Source organism: Rhinolophus sinicus, linkage group LG06, assembly GCF_036562045.2.
Source record: "Rhinolophus sinicus isolate RSC01 linkage group LG06, ASM3656204v1, whole genome shotgun sequence".
NCBI classification, from domain to species: domain Eukaryota; kingdom Metazoa; phylum Chordata; class Mammalia; order Chiroptera; family Rhinolophidae; genus Rhinolophus; species Rhinolophus sinicus.
Window position 1 is genome coordinate 22247329 of NC_133756.1, and position 25677 is coordinate 22273005.

Genomic DNA, 25677 nt, shown 5'->3' on the forward strand with positions numbered 1-25677 from the left:
TGCCTGTATAGTATTTAATTGAAATCCTGCTATGTATACAGTTTTTATTTAGCCTAGATTAATATTTTATTCTTAACATTTCACCATGGCATTAAAAGTTATTCAGTTTGAATTGGTCCCTCTTATTATAGTATTGAAATTAAGTCTACTTAATTTATCAAGTCATGTTCCTGCCCTGATTTTATATATTTGTATCTATCGATAAACATTATGATACTTGAAAAAAAAGTTATTCAGAAACATACACATTGCTGTATAGTAGTCTATAGGGTTGGTATACTGTAATTTGCTTACCATTTTCCATTATTTTAGACATTTGTTCATGTGTGGTTTTGGGAGTTTGTTTCTGTTTTTTAGTCAGAAAAATTGTGTTTAATATCTTTGTGTAAATACCTTTGTTAATATCTCTTGATTATTTCCTTCCCCCCCAACTTCGTTTTTTGGTAAATTCCTGGATGAAGAAGTACTGAATCAAGAGTATGGGTGTTTTTAAGATTATTATTAAAGTATTTTATATCCAGGAAAATTGTGCCAGTTTACACTCCTGACCAGCAGTATCTGAGAAGACCAATCTGGGCAAGCTTTATTTCAATAACTGATGATGTCAGGATTATATCCTATCCAGAAAACATCATGTTAATAAAAAAAGTAAAGGGCTATGCTGTTCTTTTAGACTGAAGTTGTTTTTCCCATTTGCCACAGGATATTTTTCAGCCATTGTTCAGGGACTGTGTCATTCAGCCTGCTGTACTGTGTGATAGTTAATTTATTACAGGGCTTAATTATCTCTTCTGATCACTCCAAGAGTTTATCTAGCTGTCACCATTGGGGAGTGATACTTAAATCTGTATAATCTGCTTAGTTTTTTCACCAAAGCATTAGTTCCTGTTCTGTACTTGCCTAAGCAGACAAACTCTCCCTGGCCATAACAAGTTACCCTGAAGAAATAATCCCTTGCTTAGTCTTCTTATTAATTTTGTCAATAAAATCATGAGAGTATTAATCACTATTTTGTTTTTTACTTTCTAACTTTTTTTTTTACAATACACACACGCGCGCACACACACACACACTTTTCCTTGGTTAGCTACTACTTTGAATCTTGGAGTTATTTTTTTACCTCAAGTTCCCCTTCTTCCGCCCTTTTCCCTCTTTCACCTGGGGGTGCTATTTGAAATAAGAAAAAGGGCGTGGTATTTGGAATTAAATATCTTGGTTCAAAGCCCAATGATGCCACATTCTAACTAGATGAACTTGAGTACATTATTCTTTCTGAGCTCCGGTACCCTCAGATACAAAACGGTATCTATTATAGCAGCTTCACAAGACTGTTGTGAGGGCTAAATGAGATAATGTATGTCAAAAATATGCCATATGAATGTTGGTCAGTCCTTCAGAGAACAATTCCTGTCTAGTAGCCAGGCATTGTGCTAGGTACTGGGGATTCAGAAAAAAATAGCATCTATTTCCTGTTTGATCACTTAACTGCATTTTGTCAAATCTTCAAATTATTTTTCACTTTTGAATTTTTCCATTTATGTTGCCTCCTATGTATTATCCATAGTATTATTCACCTCCTGTCTGAGCCACTGTAACAACCAGCTGGTACCCAAATTGTTTTTTGACATTTATATTAATGCCAAATTAATAATTGTTCTAAGAGATGGTATAGTGGAAAAGTTATGGACTTCATAATCAACAGATGTGGGTTTGTATCTTGGCCTCACTTCTTGCAAATGTCGTGACACTGGGGAAGTCCCTTTATTACTCTCCTAATTTGAACTCATTTTTTTTCTTCTTTTAACAGGTAAATTTCAGGGACTGTGCTGGGTGCTAGGGATGTAAAAAAAGAGTGAATAGGTTCCTCAAACTTGAAAAGTGTCTTGGTCTAGTGAGGGAGACAGATACAGTTATAAATAGATATGGTGTAACATGCAATTGTAAAAGAAAATTGTTTTTGGAATCAGATATAAAGGGCAGCTTATGTAGTGGTAAAAGCACAGCTTTAACTCTAGAGTCATATTGCCTGGGGTCTAATCCTGACTCTACCATTTATGAGCTGTATCATCTTGGGCAAATCAGCCCCCAAATCTTCGGTGAGTGTCCTCATCTTTGTAGAATGTGTATATTGATAGAATTTAACTTACAGAATTTTTTCTTGAGAAATAAATGAAATTATATATGTAAAGCACTTAGCCTAGTTTATAGCATATAGAACATAGCATATATTAGCAATATAAGCTCAATAATTATGATTATATTATAGTATAATGGTTAAGAACTTAAAAATATAGGCTTGTGGGGGGTGGGAGATGAGGGTAAGGGGGATCAAATATATGGTGAGGGAAGGAGAACTGACTCTGGGTGACGAACACACAATGGGATTTATAGATGATGTAATACAGAATTTTACACCTGAAATCTATGTAATTTTACTAACAATTGTCACCCCAATAAGTTTAATAAAAATATATATATATATATAGGCTTGGACTTCCTTCTTGAGTTGGAGTCCTAGTTTAGCAGCACGCTGGCCATGTGAATATGGAGATGTTTACCTAAACCTCAGTTTCCTCATCTTCAAAATGCATATTGTAACAGTGCTTGACTCATAGGATGTAAAAATTGAAAGAACTCATGTACCTAAAGAGCTCTGACCAAGACTTGAGGCTGTTTCATGAAGGATAGCTGTTGTAATTTTTATCCTTGCTCTGCCATCTGCTGGCTGTTTTAGCTTTGATATGTAAATTAATATTCCTGCACCTCAGTTTACCTACTTTTCTCAGAGTTGTTTCGATGGCTGCAAGTAAATTGACCCTTGGACAAAGCAGGGGTTGGGCTGCTGACCCCCCATGCAGTTGAAAATCTGTGTATAACTTCTGACTGCCCCCAAATTTAACTACTAATGCCTACTATTGACTTACCGATAAAACAGCCAATTAACACACATTTTGTATATTATATGTATTATATACTGTATTCTTACAATAAAGTAAGCTGGGAAAAAGAATGTTATTAAGAAAATCATAAGGAAGAAAAAATACATTTACAGTATTTACTGAAAAAAATCCATGTATAAGTGGACCCACACAGTTCAAACCTGCGTTGTTCAAAGGTCAACTGTATATATAAAGTGGCCTGGTACCACACAGCTGTCATTCAGTACAGAATAGTTGTTAATGGTGCAATTTCATTTTTCAGGTGCTGAGAGTAAAATTAATTCTGCCTTGGGAATTAGGAAAGTCATCACGGAACTAGTGAGATTTGACTGAATTTTGAGGGATGTGTGCAATTTTGCCACATAGGAGGACTAATTGAAAAAAAAAAAAGCTCAGAGGTGTGAAAGTGCCTGTTACAGGGCTTAGGGAAGGAAGTGGGTTGCATTAAGGAAGTGTATCTGGTTTAGTGTACCTGGTAGGTAGCATGTTCAGAGGGAGAATGTGAAAAATGAGGCTAGAAAGAAAGGTTGGAGCCAGTTAGTACAATATTTTGAATAAGCTTGCTAAAATGTTTACACTCTTTAGGTATCTTTGTTTTTCCAACTTCTAACAGCGAAAGAAACCAAATTTGCTGTGGGATAGGGAAAGTAATTACTTGAAACCGGTGTTACAAACAAATTTCTTGGTAATCCTGTGTTTCATCTTAAAATTCATGCAGTGTTTGCCTTCTACCTAACATATTTGTTTCAGTACAAAAATATTTTAAGTTATTTACTGGTTACATAACTTAATTCCCTCTCCCCTAGCCTCCCATACTCTCATCCCCTCAAATAATCTTTGAGTGTGTTTGATATTCTAAGATGTGCCAAGTTCATTTTGTAGATTTAGCCCCTAGGCACACCTCTGCTGGGAACCCCTTGTATGTGTTCCCAGCATGAGAACTGTGGTTATAGATGATATGGAACTTTTGAAATTTCTTTTTGGAGAGTGATAGGATAAGAACTGTGCATTAAAGATCTGGGTTGGGCCAGATTGAGTAGAAGTTTAGTTTTGATTAATTAAAAAGAACTTTTTATGTTTGTTCTTCCTAGAAATTGTTTAGCTTTTGAACTGTGGATTACTTCATGATCCAAATGAAGTCAGACTTGACCTCCACCCTCTTCTGCTTTTTTAGTAGGAGCTTTGTTTTTCCTTTGCCTGGGGTGTGCCTAATTGGTAAAGGGAAAAAAATCTCTCTGAGAAGGAATTTCCAAGAGATGAGTTGTTTAGACACCAAATTCCAGCTTCTCCTTTATCTTTTGTTAGTCTTTCTGTACAGCTGCTGTTTGTTTATAAATGGAATAGGAAACACTGATGTCTCAATACTTCTGTGTCAGCTTAAGTTACTGGAATTTGGGCAATCACTGATGGCAGTATAGGTTTTGGAGTACGTCTCAGATAACCTGAGTACAGATCTAGTTTTGTCACTTGCTTGATATATAACCTCTCTGTTCTTCATCCCTACATGGGGATCATTATCCTTGTTCACATCACAGACCTGCGCTGAGTATCAGGTGAGATCATTTGGAATTGGCATATAGAGTGGAAAAGGTAGTATGTTGAAGTGTGGAAGGACATAGGCTCTGGAGCCCCACTTTCTAGGTTTGAATCCTGGCTCTGCCCCACACAAGCTGTGTGTTTTCAGACACGCTATCATTATTCTAAGTTCTCTGGTTCCTGTTTTATCTCATTTAATCCTCAAAACAACTTTAGGAGGTAGGTATTACTATTTATTATAGTATGAGAAAAATGAAGCACAGAAAGGTTAGGTAACTTGTATACTGATCACACAGTTAGCAAGTGAAAAGTTGGGATTTGCACTTTAGCTCTAAAGCCCAGGTTGTTAACTATTAGGTAAATGCACTTCCCAACTAGAAAAGTCTTATGCTTACAAACAGAAATGACAGAGATATGGGGGAGTTTCTTTGAAAAGGAAGTTTGTGGGGTCCAAAAACCTGCTTTTGTTCCTTGCTGGTCTGATTTTACCAATTGGAAGAAATTTCTTTAGAATGATTAATTAAACTTTCTAAATGTTCATATATTACAACCTGGATTTGTTCTGCTAAAATGACTTCTAAAACTTATATACTCAGAAGGTTTATATATCTCCCCTCTGACAGTTACCCAATTTTATTTTCTCTACTGCAAAATAAATAGATTATTTTGAAATTTACCAATTAAAGTGAAAGGGCAGCTTGTTTCATCTGAGTGATGAATTTTAAACATTTAGGAAGATGATGAAGAGTAGAAAATGAAGAGTAGAAAAAGCAAAAAGAATTCATTGTTACAACTCAGGAAATAAGACAGACTAGGCCAAGTTCTACAAGGCAGAAGTTGAATTTGATTATTTCCTCTGAATTTTTTCTGTGTCTCAGCTACATCTAGCTGTAGAGGAGAATGGGATATGTAGTCTTTATTACAGGTGGTCATGTGCTCAGGTAAAAATAAAAAGTTTTATTAATGTGGAAGAAGAGAAGAACAGATATTAGAGTTGGCACCTAACAGTCTCTGCCATATTGAGCCAACCATTTAACTTTTATCAAGTATGATTTTTATCAAGTATAGATTTGCGTTTCCTCATCTATAAAATATGTCTTTTTTTTTTTTTTTTTTTTAAGATTTTATTGGGGAAGGGGAACAGGACTTTATTGGGGAACAGTGCACTTTCAGGACTTTTCTCCAAGTCAAGTTGCCGTCCCTTCAATCTTAGTTGTGGAGGGTTCTGTTCAGCTTCAAGTTGTTGTTCTTTCAGTCTTAGTTGTGGAGGGTGCAGCTCAGCTCCAGGTCTAGTAGCCGTTGCTAGTTGCTAGTTGCAGGGGGCACAGCCCACCATCCCTTGGGGGACTCGAGGAGTTGAACTGGCAACCTTGTGGTTGGGAGCCCACTGAGCCATGTGGGAATCGAACCGGCAGCCTTCGGAGTTAGGAGCACGGAGCTCTAACCGCCTGAGCCACCGGGCCGGCCCAAAATATGTCTTTGTTACCCATCTTACTCAGTTATTACAGTATTAAATGTGTCCATGTGAAAGCGCTTTGTAAACTAAAATAACATGTATATATTTTAATAACTTTTTGATTATAGAAATAACATGCTGTATAGAAAGTTTGATTTTTATGCAGAGAAGAAAACTGGTAGCACATCACCCAAAGTTAACTAGTTAATATTTTGATTTATTTATTTCTGTCTTGTATTTATAGTTTTATAAATTATTTTTTATGACAGCTTTATTGAGATACAATCCCTATACCATAAAATTCACCCATTTAAAGTGTACTCAATTCACTGGTTTTTAATATATTCATAGAGTTGTGCAACTATAACCACAATCAATTATAGAACATTTTTATCATCCCCCCAAAAAAAACCCTATACACATTAGCAGTCACTTCCCATTTTCCTCCAACCTTCCCTCCTCCAGCCCTAGATGTCCACGAATCTACTTTCTGTCTTTATAGATTTGCCTATTCTGGGCATTTAATATAGATGAAATCATACAATATGTGGTCTGTTGTGACTGGCTTCTTTCATTTAGCATAATGTTTTCAAGGTCCATCCATGTTGTGTGATTTATCAAGATTTTTTTTTTTTTTAAATAATACTCCATTGTGTAGCTATACTATATTTTGTTTATCCATTCACCAGGTGATGGACATTTGGGTTGTTTCTACTTTTTAGCTAATGTTTCTGAAACATTTATGTACAAGTTTTTTGTATGACATATTTTCATTTCTCTTAGGAACATACCTAGGACTGGAATTACTAGGTTATATGGTAATTGCTAGATTGTTTTCCAAACAACTGGCTGCACAGTTTTACATTCCCACTAGCAATGTACAAAAGTTTCAGTTTCTCCATATCTTCACCAACACTTCTTATCTGACTTTGTGATTATAGCCATGCCACTGAGTGTGAGATGTTATTTCATCGTGATTTTGATTTGCATTTCCCTGATGTTGAACATCTTTTTTCTTTTTTTAAATCAGGGATGGGTTTTTCCAGGAGCCATCAGCTCCAAGTCAAGTTCGTTGTTTTCAATCTAGTTGTGGAGGGTGCAGCTGACTGGCCCATGTGGGAATCGAACTGGCAACCTTGTTGTTAAGAGCACACACTCTAACCACCTGAGCTAACAGGTCGCCCCTCTTTTCACTTTCTTGATGATGACCTTTGAAGCACAAATTTTTTATTTTAATGAAGTCCAATTTATCTGGTTGTTTTTTTTCCTTTGGTTGTTTGTGCTTTTGGTGTCATATCTAAGAAACCATTTACTAATCCAAATCAGGAAGATGTATATCTATGTTGTCTTCTAAGAGCTTAATAGTTTTAGCTCTTACATTTAGATCCCTGATCTATTTTGAGTTAACTTTTGTATATGATGTGAGACATGAGTCTTCATCCTTTTGCTTCTACATGTCCGGATGACCTAGCACCATTTGTTGAAAAACCTATTCTTTTGCCCATTGAATTATCCTGGCATTGTTGTCAAAAACCGATTGACCATAGATATGAGAGTTTGTTTCTGGACTGTCAATTCTATTTCATTTATCTGTATGTCTGTCCTTATGCCAGCACCACACTGTTTTGATTACTGTAGCTTTGTAGTAAGTTTTTAAATTGACAGGTGTGAGTCCTCCAACTTTGTTCTTTTTCTAGATTGTTTCAGCTATTCTAGGTCACTTGTATTTCTATATAATTTTAGGATCAGCTTGTTTATTTCTGCAAAAAAGGAAGCTGCGGTTTTGATAGGAGTTGTATTGAGTCTATAGATCAATTTAACAATATTAAATTTTCTGATCCATGAAAGTGGATGTCTTTCCATTTGTTGAGGTCTTCCTTAATTTTTTGATTTTGCACTTCTTTTGTTAAACTTATCCTAAATATTTTACTCTTTTTGATGGTATTGTAAATGGAATTGTTTCCTTAATTTCATTTTCAGATTATCCATTGTTAATGTATAGAAATATAATAGATATTTTTGTATTGATCTTACCGTATATGAGTATCTTCCAATCTTGCTGAACTTGTTTTTATTTGTTGTTCTAATAGTTATTTTTGTGTTGTGAATTCCTTGGGATTTTTTTATACGAGATTGTGTCACCTGCAAACAGAGATAGTTTTACTTTTTCTTTCCAATCTGTATGCTTTTTCTTTTCTTGCCTAATTCTAGGATCTTTAGTATAATGTTGAATAGAAGTGATGAGAGCAGACATTGTTGTCTGATTTTAGGGGAAAAATATTCAGACTTTCAACATTAAATATGAGACTGAGTTTTTCGTAGATGACCTTTATCAGATTGAGGAAGTTCTATAAATGTTTTTAATATTTTACCTTGTATTATGAGTATTTTTCTATGTGATTAATATATCTTTGAACTATAACTTTTAATGGCTATGTATTAATCAGCCATTAAAATGTCATGTGTAGTATGGGTTAACTGTTATGCTCCTGAGTCAGTTTTTAATTTGAAGACATACTTTGTCACTTACTATGTGTGGAATGCTGAGAAAGGTGTTACTTTTCTGAACTGGTTTTCAGTTATGCAAAAATGAAGGTAATACTTGACTACTTTGTAAAATTGGGGTGCGCAATAAAGGAAATAATGGACAATGCATGTAAAACCCTCAACACGTCATACTGAAAGCACCTAGTGGATGGGAGCTACTATAATTACAACTGTATTATTGTTGTTGGGGACATTTTAGAGTGTTTATTTTTATAATTAAAATCTTACACTTAAATTTTTATGCTTATTTAATTAGTTCTTTATTCCTTAGACTGGGATAACTGGTAACCCTTTTCTTTTTTTGAGGATGCCAACACCGATAGCAACTTTTTTTACCTAAATATATTTATCCTATTTGAACTATAGGTTGTGATGGGGATTTTGTGGGAGATCCAGTTGGAAACTAAATCGGGGTTAGATTTTGGAAGGACTCAGGCATCAGTTTAACTAATAATCTGAGAATTTTGTCTTTTGTCTTCAGGCCCATGCGAGGCCACTAAAGGTTTGAGCAGGGGAGGGATCGTGGGTAGTAATTTAGGGAGATGAATCTGCTGTGCCTCTGAGGTTTTCCCTGACAATCACTGACTTACTAGCACACCCTGCTATGTGCTTACATACTACCCAATATGTCCTCTATTATAGTATTTAATAGACTTTATGTTAATATTTGTTTAAATGTTTCTCTTCTACTTAATTGAGAACATGGATTACATGTTATATTGCCTAACACAGTATCTAGCATAGTAAACACTGCATAAAAATACTTGCTGAATGAGTAAATGAATGTTTTGTCCTCTACTTTTCTGGAAACTAACTTGTTGGCTTTTGTGTTCCCTTTATGTTTCTTCCTGGGCTCCAAGGAGGAGGCATCTCCCTATTCCTTACTTGATATCTGCTTGAATTTCCTGACTACGCACCTTGAGAAATTCTGTTCAGCGAGACAAGATGGAACATTGTGTCTGCAAGAACCTGGAGTATTTCCACAGGAGGTGGCTGATCGACTGCTTCAGACCATGGCTTTTCATGGTAAAACATAATATAAACAGAGGAAATAAAACTTTGTGCTGTTAATTGGCATTGGACTTTGAAGTATTACTCTGGCCATTTAATTATTTTCTTAGAAATAATGGAAAAGGCCAGATGAGCCTAATTCCAGGAAAAGCAATTCATTTATTTTTTCGCCTATCCTGCCACTTGTGTGTGATTTGAAATAAGCATTTTTCTTTTCTCATCTGAGCAAATTTCTTCTCCTCCTCTTCCTCCTCCTCCTCCTCCTCCTCCCTCATCTTTTTTTTTTAGTTTGAGAAGCATTCTCATGGCAAAAATAATTTCCCTAACTTCCAAAATATTTAGAAGTGCTGGTATAAAATACTTACATCTTTATTTGGCAGTGGGAGGATCAATAAATACTATTATAGAAAAACCAGTTTCTTCTTTTGACCTTTGAAATGGGAAAACATAGCTAATTTAGTACTTCTGTTTTCAAAAACAAATTATAAAAATAAATTGGGACAGTCTCATCTATGAAATCCTGGTTATGTATGAGGATTTTTCTTACTTCTGTTTAAGTTTTGAGTTGAAGGAGATATAATACCTTTATATATTTAGGGTTTATAAACTCTTACAAGTAGGAAATACAGTTTGTCCACAACTGCAAAATAGAATGAAAATGTGTCAGTAATAATAACTATCATTTATTGATTGCCTGTTACATGCCAGGCATTATATGTGTTTTCCTTGAATTTTCTCAAAAACTATAAGGAAGCTATTATTGCGCACTTATATTACAGATATGGAGCTGAGGTTCAGAGAAATTTGTTAAGGGTCACACTGCTAATAAATGGTGGAATCCTGATTCAAATGCAAATTCGTCTGATTCTAAATCTATGCTCTTTTCACTGGGCCACACAACCATCCTACACTTACATGAGAGGTATCTGCTCCTAGATGGCAGGTAAATGATACACACTTTTGCTGTGACTTAAAAAAAAAAATATATATATATATATATATGTATATATATATACTTATATATACACACACACACACATACATATATATTATGTTTAAAGTATAAATGTAGATAATGCATTCCAAGGAAGGGTGGGAGAAATAAGCCTGTAATTGAGGCATTTTGGAATAATTTAGTAAAGAAGACTTCTATACTCCTTGGTTTTCACTAAGTTGCTCATGTCTGTAGTCTCTTTGAATTCTTCCAACCTTGCTGCCAAAGGATAATTTCAGTAGGTACTATATAGGTTAAAGTCCCCTTAAAAGCTGCACAATTCAAGAGATTATGCCAGTGCTAACATTTCTTTCTAGTCTCAATTTAATGATTATGCTTAACACATTAAATTTAAATATATTAGCATAATCAATTCAATATATACATTTAAATATATTAGCATATTCAATTTAAATATACTTTTAAATATAGTATATACGCATGTAACTAGTCTTTTAAATGAGAAGAGTTAGGATGGCTGGTTAGCTCAGTTGGATAGAGCGCCATGCTGGTAACACCAGGGTTCCCAGTTCGATCCCCTCATGGGCCGGTATGAGCTGCACCCTCCACAACTAGATTGAAACAACTTAACTATTTGACTTGGAGCCAATGGTCCTGGAAAAACACACTTAAAAATAAATAAAAGTTTAAAAAAAATGAGAAGAGTTAATGTTAACTGAAGTTTTAACTTTGCCATAGTCCTTTTGAAATATAACTACTGATAGCTAATAATAGAGCTAACTTTTATTGAATGCTTATTATTCAATAAAAGTACTTTATTATAATAAAGTACTGTGGCAGATACTTTATGTGGATAAAATAAAGGAAGTATTTTGTAAGTAAGTCAAGCTAAATAATTATCCTCCAGCCTCTTGAAGAGGCTGTATGCTTGATCAAAATGTAATTTTTACTTTTTTTCAAGCTGCCTTCAGATGAGGAAACTGAGGGTCAGAAAACTTCCTGCCCCATTTGTGTTGCCCTAATATGATTACCTGCCTTATTCAACGAAAAGTGTTCTGAATTATTTAATCTCTTTGTAAAAATCATATCCTCTTCAAACAATCAAGAGTGGATACTACTGAGTATACAAAAAAGCATTGCCAGTTCTTGTCACAATTTTTAAAAGTTATTTCATAAGTTTTTCTCTGTGTTTTAAAATTTTCATTAAAAAATGTTTGGGGAAAAAGTTCCATGAATGTTTTTAAGATTGATAATATATTTTTTTCTAATAGCATAATGATTTTAGATAATACTTATTTACATTAAAAATTTTTTGCTTATTTACCCAATTGAAAGGATTAATAATATAGGTAACAACCTTTATTAAAATAAACCTGATGCCAAAGGATTTATTATTCTTTTGCCATAATCTTTGTTCATTCTGCTCATTCTATTTGTGGCTCAGTGCTAAAACTTTTCCAGGAAATGTGCATGTAAGAGTTAGGAATCACAATAAGAATTTTGCCATCTAATGGTAACACATCTGTGTTATACTGTCTACCTAACCTAAAGTAATACATCTTGACGTGTTCATGTTTGGGATTAAATTGAAACCTTTTGAAGCATTATGGATTACATCCTGGAACAGCTAAATAGACTTTCTAAATGACTGAGGGTTTATACTCCCAGACTAGTACCCCACTTATCTGCAAGTCACATTGCTGGTCACTTCAGCTGTCTGTAGCCTAAACCAGAAATAAATAAAAAATGCTTTGGGGCAAAATCCTTGAGTACTCCTTGTATGAAACTCTGGAGGAACCCTCATTTAGAACATACTGATTCTTAAATACACGCAGTTCTAATTATCTTTATTCTTTGACCAGAGTAAATTAAGAATTGATAATCTGAAGAGTCAGGCTAACAACCCCAACAGATCGTATGACAGCAAAGGAAGATTTAGCTTAAATACATTGTAGCAAGTACAATTATTGGTCATGGAAAAAGATAGATGATTCTTCGGTATGTTTATTTTTGAAAGAAGGAAAAGATCTAGAAAGATTTCGTTCAAATATAGTTAATGATGTTTGTGTAGTGCTTTCAATTTGCAAAATTCTTTTTATGCATATTATATCTTACTTCATCTTTATAGCATCCCTGTAAAGAAGATATAACTATTCACATTTTGCAGATAAGGAATCTTAGACTTGTGGAGTAACTTGTCTAGTGTCAAATAGCAAACAAATAGTGCAACCAGTACTCAAACACAGAATTGGTTTCTAATCTCATCCTCTCTTATTTTTAATTCCTTGCTCTCTTAATTCCATTAGTCTCAAATATAGACACTTAAACTTAGTTATTAGAAAAATTCATTTAATGTAGACTGACCAAAGAGGCCAGGATTAACGCATTTTACTAAATGTATGTATACAATATCAAAATTTGAGAATAAATTTGAGAGCAAACTTTATAAGGCACTGTGATAGTTACTATAAGATTAAAATCAGTTTTAACTGAGGAATCTGAAGTTTCAGCTGTAAAAAGCAAAACTAACATTTAAGATGATGTATAAATTTATTTTGTGGTATAAACCAGACAAACATTGATCTTAACTCAAAATTTATTTCCATTTTTGTTTTTTACGAGGGTCCTTAACAGAAGATCCTTAACATATGTGTGAAAGGAGTTACTAGTAAGTGCAGAAGAGGCCCAATAGAAGTAAAATGTTTAAGAAGGAAGCTCCAGAGAAGAACATTATTGAACATCTCTTGCATGCCAGGCTCTATTAGGTATTGAGTGTGCAGTATTGAATACAACATGAATCTTGCTCTTCTGGAGTACATAGTCCAGTGGGAGACATAATTAAGAAGCAAGCAATCATATATAGAATTACAACTCGTGATAGAGTCTCTGAGGGAAAAAGAACACGTTTCTCTCAGGGAGAATAAAAAAAGGAAGGTATCTACTTTAGCTTGGATGGTCAGAGAAAGCTTCTCCAAGGAGGTGATAATTAGGCTGAGACCTGAATGATGAGAAGGAGGCAGGTCAGCGATATAAAGATAAGGCCCCTCAGCACTGTGTAGGAATTCTTGAGTATTTTTCTAATCAAATACTCAGTGCTCCCAATAATTGTTTTGGATGTTCTTTGCTCTTCTGAGACTGTCTACCACTTACTCTTAGCAAGAAAATTGAAGCCATGGGGTGGAAGTCCCTTAACCCCATGTCAACACATCTTCAAATTTTCAGCAGAATGATCTCTTTTTTAAAATTAAACTTTGTATTTTTAAGATAATTTTGATTTTACATAGAGTTGTAATAAATAATGCAGATGATACCCTCTTTCTCCAATGGTAATATCTCGTAAAACAATAGTACAATATCACAGCCAGGATATTGACACTGATACAGTCAAGATATCCATCTCTAAAAGGATCCCTCATGTTGCCCTTTTATAGCCACAGTCACTTCTCTTTTGCCCCTTCCCCCTCTGTAACCCCTGGCAACCATTTCTGGTCTCCATTTCTATAATTCTGTCATTTCAAGAATATTATATAAATGGAATCATTCAGTATATAACTTTTTTGGGATTGACTTTTTTGACTCAGTATAATTCTCTGGAGATTCATCCAGATTGTTGTGTATATCAGTCCATTCCTTTTTATTGTTGAGTAGCAGTCCATGTTAATGAAGTACATCGGTTTGTATAACCATTCAACCACTGAAGGACATCTGGGTTGTTTCCATTTTTTAGCTATTATGAATATAATAGCTAATATGAATATTATCATGCTACAATCATCCATATACAGGTTTTGTAAGAACATAAATTCTAATTTCTCTGGAACAAATACTCAGGAGTGCTCTTGCTGGGTTGTATGGTAGTTGCATGTTTAGATTTTAAGAAGCTGCCAAACTGTTTTCCAGAGGGGCAGTACTATTTTATACTCCTGCCAGAAAATATATGACTGATCCAATTTTTCTACATACTCACCAGCCTTTGGTGTTATTACTGTTTTTTATTTGAGCCATTCTGGTAAGTGTGTAACCATATTTCCTTAAGTACTTTTTCAATCCCACCCTCTTTCTCCTTCTGCGACTCCAACGGCCAAGATAGCGCTGTTCAGTTTTGTTTTGTTTTTCCAGTGTATTGTTTTTTTTCTGTTGTTTAGTTTTGAGTAATTTTTATTATTATATTTTTAGTTCACTGATTCTTTCTTCTGTTCCTTCCATTCTGTTGAACCCAACCATTATTGTATTTTTCAGTTCTAGAATATCCATTTGGTTTTGCTTTATATCTTTTATTTTTTTTGCTGAGGCTTTCCATTTTTAACTTGTTTCAAGCATGTTTGTCATTGCTCACTTAAGCATTTTTATGATGGCTCCTCTAAAACCTTTTTGTTTTTAACGTTTTTAACATTTTTGTTATCTCAGTGTTGACATCTGTAGATTGTCTTTTTTTTCAGTTTGAGATCTTACTGGTTTTTGATATAACGAGTGATTTTTTTGTTGTTGAAATCTGGACATTTTGGGTATTATGTTATGAGACTCTTCTGTTTTAATTTGTGTCTCTGATACCATTCCAGTAGCGGAAGGTAGAGGCTGCTACCTCATTGCCAAATTGGGGTAAATGTTCTGGTTCTCTACTTCTTTTGACACCCAAGATGTGGAGGCTCCTCATTACTGTGTAGGGTTTGAAGTTCTGGTTCCCCACTAGGGGAACCCCACTGTACCGATACCTCCCTAGCTAAGTACCTCATTTTTCTTCCCAGTGGCCTCCACTGACACCATGTTAGAGCAAGGTGACCTCATTACTGTGGAACAGTGGTGAAAGTCTTGATGCTCCACTACCGTGTTTCCCCGAATATAAGACCGGATCTTATATTAAGTTTTGCTCCAAAAGATGCATTAGGGCTTATGTTCAGGGGATGTCATCCTTAAAAATCATGTTAGGGCTTATTTTCTTTTGGGGAAACACAGTAGGCTTTCTGAGACACCGCCGTAGCAGGAAGGGGGAAGAGCACCTCATCACTGCCAGATGGGTATGTAAGTCCAGGCTCCCAGATGGTATCCACTGTCATAACAGGGTAGAGAGTGGTTCTTACCACCCAGCAGGGATAATAGTCCTGGCTCCTACTCAGCCTCCTCTAACACCTCCCTGTGTGGAGACTGGGAAAACCAGTTACAGTCTAGCAAGGGTGAAAGTCTAGGTTCCCTCTTGGCATTTGCTGGTGTGGGTGAAGTTGGGACCACAGTTTTTTTTCTGTGGTGTAGGCTAAAGTAGTTAGTGTCTAAAAGTTTTCTGTCTTGCTAGGCTGCCCCTTTCCTGGTAATATGGCTAGAGTGAGCAGATTTTTTGGAGATGTTTTAGTCTGTGCTTGTTGGCATTGCCAGGTTGCCAACTTCTTCAACTTTTAAGTCTGGGAAATATGGACAAGAAAAAACCCAGGAACTCCATCACCCTGTTCTTTAGGTCCTAAGGTCCCTACCTGGTCTGTTTTCTTCACCTTTTAGAGTGATCTAACCCCAGAGTGAACTTCCCAGCCTCATTTCTTGTCTCTCCCCACCTGTGCACTTAAATCTCCAGAAATGCACCATGTTCTCACTCATATCTAGGATTTTACCTATGTTCTTCCCCTCTTTATCAGGGAAACATCTTGTAGCTCTAGCTCTTTCTTATATTCAAGCAATATAGAACTACTTGCCATTTTCTCACTATGTGATGTGTCTTCACATCTCTAAAGCTTTTTTTTGTGTGGCATTTTTAAAATATTGACATACATTTGAAATACAATTGACATAATAGCTTCAGATATACACTGCAATGATTGGCTATATGTATTCTAAGGCTTTGTTTATGTTACTTATTTTCTTTTCCTTTAAAACCCCTCATTTTCTTTCTCCATCTTTAAATTTTTCATTCATCTTTGAAGGACTACTCAAAGATTACCTTTTCATTGAATCTTTCCCAGATCTCCAGGCATGATGGATTGCTTCTTTTTCTTTGCTTCCATGGTACTTTGTACTTTGCTCTGGTACACCATATATCTCATTTTGTTACCATTGTTTGAGACTTTATTCACTCCGTGGAATTTTCAGTTCTTTGAGTATACGGGCATATCTCATTTTTATTTGTATCCACAACATTTGATACTATTAGTTGGTGCAAAATTAATTGCGGTTTTTGCAATTCTTTTTAACCTTTTCTTAAAAAAGATTTTATTGGGGAAGGGGAACAGGACTTTATTGGGGAACAGTGTGTACTTCCAGGACGTTTTTTTTTTCTTTCCTAAGTCAAGTCTTAGTTGTGGAGGGCGCAGCTCAGCTCCAGGTCCAGTTGCTGTTGACTCGAGGAATCAAACTGGCAACCTTGTGGTAGAGAGCCCATTGGCCCATGTAGGAATCGAACTGGCAGCCTTCAGCGTTAGGAGCATGGAGCTCTAACTGCCTGAGCCACTGGGCCAGCCCTCTTTTTAACCTTTGAAACCGCAATTACTTTTGCACCAACCTAATATTTGACATACAGTAATTGTTTAATAACTGTTTAATGGATGGAATCCTATTATGAAATTTGCTCCCCTGAAATAGAGTTCAGGTAGTTTAAAGGCTATCTCTAAAACAGCACTGCCTGATGAAAATATCACATGAGCCACAAATGTGAACCACATACGTAATTTTAAATTTACTAGTGGTCACATTTAAAAAGTGAAAACAAATAGGTGAAACTAATTTTAATAATTTTATTCAACCTAATATATCCAAAGTACTATTTCAGTGTATAGTCAATATAGAAAGTTATTTATGATGTATTTTACATTTTTTTGTACTAAATCTTCAAAATCTGGCATGTATTTTATACTTATACCTTAATTTGGACTATCTGCATTTTAACACGTTGCCTACGGATCACGAGAATCTTCACGAGGGATTTAAACCCCGCCTTACGCAACGTGTTAAGAGCTCAATAGCTGTGTGTGGCTAGTGGCTATTGTATTAGAGAGCATAGCTCTAGAAGAATGGAATTCTGAATATATAAGTAGTCATTTTTATTGTGACAGGTTTTGTAAAGGTTTTTCTTGATTTTAACACTTTAATGCTAAGTATGCAAAATCCACTAGAGAGCGGTGTTCCCTTAAAAAAATTAGTTCTAGTTTAAGGGTGACTGGCTGGTAGCCTGAGCTATATCTTTAGTATAAGGTCTCTGAGGTGCCACTTCAAGTTCTTCCCTTTACTCTAGGCTATTTATTTACCTGGTCCCAACTGTTTATTATATTGTATCGTATTGTATCATATCATATATCATATCATATCATATAACATCATATCATATCGTATCATATTTATAAGACCCGGTCTTATAGTAAAATAAGACCAGATCTCATCTTAATTTTTACTCCAAGAGATGCATTAGAGCTGATTGTCTGGCTAGGTCTTATTTTCAGGGAAACATAGTAGCTAGAGGTTTAATAATGAACTGTAGACATATACGACTATGTGCTGAATATATTTGGGGGTAGATATGTGTTTATGGGTATAATAGCATGTTATAGTGAATTTAAAGGCTAGGTTAGCTATGCATTGGTAACGAATTTACTCCCAGGTCTAGTAGCTTAACACAAAGTTTATACCTCACGCGTGATTCATAAATTCTACAAGTCCATCGAGGGCTCTGCTCCATGGTCACCCTAGGATCCAGGCTGATAGAAGCTCCATTCTAATAAAGCTACACCATCTAGATCTTGAGGCTCTTCCTTTGTCATAGCAGGAAAAGACAGCATTGAAAGTCATGCACTGGCTCTCAGGTGTTTCAGCCTACAGCCCACTCTAGGGAACTAGGGACATAACCCCATCGAACTCCAAGGGCAAACTGGGAAATGCAGTTGTCCACGTGTTCAGACAAGGAGAACCAGATGTTAGTATCAGTAATATCTACCACAGTCCTGATTCTGCTACTTGCTTGCTCTGTGACCTTGGAAAGCCAATTTTTTGAGCCACCATTTAGTCATCTATAAGTTGTAGGTAATATTTTTACCTAAGTTGATTGCTATATATGTTAAATGAAATACTGTTACATGGGAGTGCTTTGAAAATGTGAAGTATGCTGGAAATTTTAGCTTTTCTTTAACCATTTTTTGAAGTTTAAATGCTGCTTGTTTTTTTCCAGGTCTACTGAATGATGGCACTGTAGGTATTTTTAGGGGCAACCAGATGCGCTTAAAGAGAGCTTGCATTCGCAAAGCGAAGATCTCTGCTGTTGCTTTCCGGAAAGCCTTCTGCCACCACAAATTAGTGGAACTTGATGCCACCGGTGTGAATGCTGACATCACGATTACAGACATCATCAGTGGGCTTGGCAGTAACAAATGGATCCAGCAGAATCTCCAGTGCCTAGTTCTGAACTCATTAACTCTGTCCCTTGAAGATCCTTATGAACGGTGCTTCAGCCAGCTTTCTGGCCTTCGAGCATTAAGCATCACCAACGTTCTCTTTTACAATGAAGACCTGGCTGAAGTTGCCTCATTGCCAAGATTAGAGAGCCTGGATATTTCTAACACCTCGATCACAGACATCACGGCTCTGCTGGCCTGCAAAGACCGACTCAAATCTCTAACCATGCACCACTTGAAATGTTTAAAAATGACAACTACCCAGATACTGGATGTTGTTCGAGAACTAAAATATCTGAATCATCTTGATATTTCAGATGATAAACAGTTTACATCAGACATAGCTCTTCGCTTACTAGAACAAAAGGACATCTTACCCAACCTCGTCTCCCTGGATGTTTCTGGGAGAAAGCACGTGACAGATAAAGCTGTTGAAGCCTTTATACAACAACGGCCCAGCATGCAATTTGTAGGTTTGCTGGCCACTGATGCTGGTTACTCTGAATTCCTCACAGGCGAAGGACATTTGAAGGTTAGACTTTAATAATGTATTATTTGTCAAGTTGACCAATCTCTTAGTTGCATAAGATTCCATTGAGATGAATGTCTAATATGGAGCATATTCATGAAACAAGATGTTACACGGTAGAAAGACCTTGCTTTAGAGGCAGAATCCTAATTAAAAATCATAGCTTACTTGCTTTATGACACATAGCAAGCTGTGATGTAACTTTTTTGAGTTTTCATTGCAGAATTCTTCTGAAGATTAATAATTATATCTGTAAAGTACAAGTCATGTAGTAGGCCCTGGATAAATGATAGTTCTTATCATGGTATGTTTAGATATTTTGAACCACTTAAGCATGCCATTTTTCATGGATCACTTCAAAGAAACTAGGGATAGTCCTTGTTGAATTGCAGATCTAATGGGAGATCAAGTTCTCCAAGGAGATCTCTACTGTAGAAGTGGTGTAATTTTGCTTCTCTTAGGTTTATTGTGTCTAATGGTTTAAATTCAGTTTAGCAAACATCTGTTGGGCTTGATACAGCTTGGGATTCAAAAAATGAAAAAGATAAAGGATCTACCTCACAGGAGCTTTGTCTGATAGGAGTGATGATATGATCACAAAAAGACTATAAAGCCTTGGATCAGTGTAGTTGCTATAAAAGCATAAGATAAATTTCTTCTAGCTGGAGAATTCAGGGCTTGATGTAGAAGATGGTATCTGTGTCAGACCTTGAAGGGTAGAATTGTGACAAGTTTAAGGAAAACTACTATTTTTTAACATACACTGTATCCTCTAGATGCTTTATATTGATAGGTATTAACCCCATTTTATAGATGAGAAACATAGACTCACAGAAATTATGTGATTTACTGTTAGTTAGAACCAACATTTGGATCTATATCTGTGTAGTTCCAGATCCCCATTTCCCCTGTCTACTCGCTACACCACTTAAGCAGAAGCATTCTTTGTTCCTTCCTGGAGCAGAGTCAGGGTTGGCCTGGAAGTGGGTATTGTGGTCAAAATAGCAAGGGATCTTTTTTGAGCAACCATCAGTGGTCTCAAAAAAAGAGAAGAAAAGATTAGTTATAAACATCTCTGTTCTTAGGTTATTTTTAAATTTAGACTTTAAAAAATAGAATGTAGAAAATGATTTTGAGTTACTCTTTTCTATTCATTCAATAAATATTTTATCAAGTGCCTCTATGCACTAGGTACTCTGCTGGATATGGTGATTTGATGGTGAAGCCAAACAGATATGATCTGGCCCTCACAGAGCTTGTAATTTAGTGAGGGAGTCAATCAAATATATTCCATATGTGTGTGCACGAGCAGGCAGTTTAAATATATATTTATATCTTATGCATGCATATTTATATGTGAAATATACACACACGTATATGTATATATATGCTTTAAACTGTAGGAGTATAGTACCAAGAATCTAAAAGATATACAGTATGAGATGTTTAACAGAGACTCGACTTAGTTTAAGCCTTCTCAGAGGTATCGATGCATGAGTGGAGATCTTAAGCGTGAGTAGCTTGGTAGAGAACATTCGGGCAGAAAGATAATATATGCATATTGTGTGTGGTAGGAAGAAGCATGGTACATCCAAGGAACTGAAGGAAGGTCACTGTGGCTAGAGCTCAACAGTAGAAAGTCACGGATGATGAGATGAGGTTAGAGAAGTAGGTGCCAAGGCCAGACTTGGCAAGGTCACATAAGCCAGGTGCAGGGCAAAAAGAATATAAGGAACTTACTTAACTTGTTTTAGAACAAGCTAGATTTCTAGCACAGGGCTTGTTGATAAAGGAAGCACAGAAATGTAAATTACTATTTTAATGTTACTTAGCTGCTTAACAGATGAGTCAGACAGTAAAGAATTGTAAAAATTAAAGGAGAGGAAATCCCTGTGTGCTGAGAATTGAGGAAGGATTTCCCAGAAGAGGTGAGCTTGACCTGTATCCTGAAGGATGAAAGGAATGTGTCCCTGGTACATTAAGTTAAATAACCTCAAGGTAAAGATTCTATAATAGTTGTGATCCCAGAGCAGTACGATTTTTGCTGATTCTTCTTATAATCAATTGACCCTAGAGTGAATTAGCCTAAGTTTTAAAATTGAGGTTAGCAGGACATCTGTATTCCACAGTGTCTCTGTGAAACCAGTTTGATTTCACAAATGCAACTATTATTATTTTGAAATCTTGGCTCTAGGAAACACCTAGTTTATTTGCTATCATTATCTAATTTCCATCTCTATAAATGTTGAAACTGATTCACAACTTTGACTACAATTAAAAGTCACCTTCAGTGTAATTATGTGAGATGATGGATGTGTTAACTAACTTTACCATTGGAATGATTTGTAGCATATACTTGTATCAAATCATCATGTTGTGCACCTTAAACTTACACAATGTTATATGTCAATTATTCTTGATAAAGCTGGAAAACACTTTTAATAAAAAAAAAAATCACCTGGGGAGCTTGAACAATTAAATCAGAATTCCAGGGAGATAGGACCCAGGCTTCAGTATTTTTTTAAAGCTCCTTAGGCAGCCAAAGTTGAAAATTATTGTTTTAAAATAATTTTTTTTAAAAAATAGAGATCATCAGAGCTTTGCCCTTTATTCATCTATATGCAAAAATTGATGTTCTTTTCAAATTATTTGTTTGACTACTGATTTTAAAGCTGAAAAATAATAGGTCATGTCAAGGGAGGAGAGCACAGATTTTGCCGTCTCCCCTTTTAGAATTGTCTAATTTAGAAAGTTGATGACAAACTTGTCTGAAATGATTATCTTTGTATTGTGATACTTTAAGATAGTTTGGGGGCGGGGGGTGGGGATAAGGGGAAGGTGAGAGGTTTTGGGAACGTACAGAGGGATAGTGGATGGGGGGAGGGGGGTTCACACAGTGTGAGGGATATAAATGATAAATGTCTAAGTTTTGCTTTGTCTTGTGCACCTGAAACTAATTAATAAAAAAAAAAAAAAAAAAAACATTCACACACACACACACACACACACACACACTCCCTGTTTCTCAGAATATTTTGAACATCTACCATTTACTAATGTGTGTCATCAACTCACTCTCACTTAAAATAGATTTTTAAATTAAATTTGCTTCAAGAGATAAAAAAAAAAAAAAAAAAAAAAGATAGTTTGGATTGGCTTTATGGCTTTACATTCCTCGGTTTATCAGGTCGCATTAAAGGATGCAAGAAGTAGAGACAATGTGAGTCCCCACGATTCTTTATAAGGCGTTACTTGTGTGGTACTCTGAGTGGGTGGTTATAAGAACAAACAATTTGTTTTTTTGCATTTTCATGTATATCACTTATTTTGATCTCTTGACTCTGTAAGGGAGGTATTATTGTCCTCAGCGAGAGGGGATGGCTTTCTTAAGAGTCACAACCAGATGATATTAGAGCCTACCCTGTGCCCTTGGATTGTTTGATTCCAAAGTATACGTCCTTCCCACTACATCTCTTTGCCTAAACCCAATCACTGGCAATGTACTAAACCCAATGCTAGTTCTCAGTCTCCACCATGTTTGATCTAAAGTGGCATTTGACACGTTGCTCTTCTCCTTCTTGAAATACTTTTTTCACTTAGCTTCTAGGATTTCACACCTGTTTTCTCCCTACTTTCTGACTACTTAGTCTCAGTTTCCTTTATTGGTTCCTCCTCATCTCCCAGGCCTCTAAATATTGGAGTATTCCATGCCTCGGTCCTTAAACCTATATGCTGATGACTCCCAAATTTGTATCTCCAGCCTAGACTTCTCCCTTGAACTAAGATTCCTATGTCGAACTTTAGTAATCAACATCCAGTGAAGGTACATATAAATTTCTTAAACAGAGGAGTTGATTCATTCCGAAAAAACATTTACTAAGTACTTTTTTAAAAAGATTTTATTGGGGAAGGGGAACAGCACTTTATTGGGGAACAGTGTTCCAGGACTTTTTCCAAGTAAAGTTGTTGTCCTTTCAACCTTAATTGTGGAGAGTGCAGCTCAGTTCCAGGTCCAGTTGCCGTTGTTAGTTGCCGGAATTCATGTGGGAATCGAACCGGCAGCCTTCGGCATTAGGAGCATGGAGCTCTAACCGCCTGAGCCACTGGGCTGGCCCCTACTAAGTACTTTTTAAAGATGTCTGAGTTAGTGCCCCTGCCCTAGAGGAATTCTAGTCTAGTGGAGAGGAAACAGAGCAAATTTAAAAATAGCTTTAATCCGGTGTGAGAGATCCTATAATAAAGTTATATACAGAGTGCTGTAAGAAAATTTTTCCTCAGAATATAAATTTTAGTTTTAATCCATATGTTAAATATTAACAAGGCTTAATTTAGTGGTTATGGACATTTTCTCTGTTTTAAATTTTTTGCAGAAACTTGTGCATACAGATTTGTTTTTTGATCTAGTATATGAAATTGATTGAATTAAAGATGCTTATATAGTTTGAGGAGCCAGATTGCTTGATTTGAGGGTTTATCACTGGCTAGAGAAATGTTGATGAATAAAACATACAGACAGTGAAATTGGTGTAGAGTATTTAACATTCCAGTAACAAAAGTTATTTAATTTTATATTCAAAGGTAACTTGAAGCTGTATTTCATAAAAGATATTATAAAGCTGTTGGAATCAACCAAATGTGGTAAATGAAGTTTGACTGAGATCACTGGTATAAAATTTGCCTCTTACAATCTTTTTTGTTTCACATAATATTTTAGAGTCTTTCCAAATCTAAGAGAATCTAAAAAAAAAGTTGAGGGTGATTCAAAAAAACTGAATACTTGGAAAATTTTTATTATTCGGTAACTGCTTATATGTGTGAATACATAGTCAAGACCAATGTGTATATATGTATAGTATACATAAATAGTTTAAAAAGCATTTTGTAAAGAAACTAACATTGTTATATGTACAATCTTACAAATGCTGGATATGTGCCCTTGTGTCACTTAGCATACATCTGTAGTATAGTCTAATTCATGTTAGACCTTTGTAGCATATCATATCAATGGTCGAAATGTCAGCCGTGATGCAGCCCTTCGTTTCCTCAAAGCTGCACATTGCCACCTGAATACTGTATGTTCGTATAAAATCTAGTTACTAATATTTTTTTCTGAGTAATATTTTTTAAGTATTTATTTTTGTGTCACCCAGTATAATGCTACTGCCAAAAATTTCTTCCAACTTAATGAGAGGATTATATCTCTCTGAATGATACTTGTTACATGTTTGTAACCTTATAAAATAAGACAGATAGAAAGACCATAAAACAAATGTATAGCTTACTGAGTAAAAATAAGGTGAACACATTTGAGACCATCACTCAGGTTAATAAACAGAACTTTGTCAACTACCCTGAAGCTCTTCCATGTGCCCCATCCTGATCACAACTCCCTCCTTCCCCACAAAAGTAGCCTCAATTCTGACTTTAATAATAATCATGCCCTTGCTTTTCTATATAGTTTTATGACCCAACTTTATCTCTAGGTATTTAGTTAATCTTGCCCATTTTTCAAAATTATGTCTTTGGATTATCTTTTAATTTATAGGTTTGCTCTTCATCCCTTTCTTTTCCTTATGATTTGTCTGTCAAAGAATATTAAAGAATCCAGCCTTTTTGACTTGCAGTTTCCCTCAATCTGGATTTTCTTGATTATGTAGTCTTGATGCATATTTCTTTGTCTTTGAATTTTCTGCAGATTGGTAGCTGGATTCGAAGGCTTAATCAGATTCTTATTTGATACCTTGGTCAGAACCTTTAGGTGTTGTGCTCTTTCATTAAGGGAGTACATAGTGTTTGCTTGTTTTCTTTCTGTGATGTTAGCCGTTGTTGACATTTAATAACTACTTCCATTAATTCATTGGGGACCATGGTGCTATTCTAATAATTTCTTTTTCACTTATTACTTGGGTTACTTTTATAAATAACTACTTTTTGTTATGTATATTTGGTTACCCAATGGTACATGAACCACAGTTTAAGTTAAGTGTATTCACCTATAGAAATGGGAAATTCCTAGATGGACTTAATTTTGAACAGAACCTCTTGATGCTGAATGGGAGCTTGATAAATCTGGGGAAATTAATTAATATATTTATTTTCATGAAGACAGAGTGTTTATTGTGAGGCACCCATAATGCTAACTGTTGGGATACAGTGGTGAATGGGTCAGTCTAATGTGGGAATTATAATAATTGCTATTCAGGAGCTGTTTAAAGGGGAACTGATTTAGATTGTGGGTCAGAGAAGGCCCCTCTAAAGAAGTGTCATTTAACTTGAATTGGAAAGGATGAGTAGAAATTAGGCAAAGAAAGAGAGGAAGATTTCAGTCAGAGAGGATATTACGT

At 35.5% G+C, this 25677-nt stretch overlaps 1 protein-coding gene across 1 annotated transcript in view; it reads left to right on the forward strand.

Moving 5' to 3' along the window:
* Positions 1-25677, forward strand: part of ZYG11B (zyg-11 family member B, cell cycle regulator) — a 65141-nt gene that overhangs the window by 17023 nt on the left and 22441 nt on the right. Inside the window, exons 2-3 of the mRNA XM_074334724.1 lie at positions 9339-9504; positions 18582-19336. Coding sequence (XP_074190825.1) covers positions 9339-9504; positions 18582-19336 — 921 coding nt within the window. The remainder of the gene's footprint in view (positions 1-9338; positions 9505-18581; positions 19337-25677) is intronic.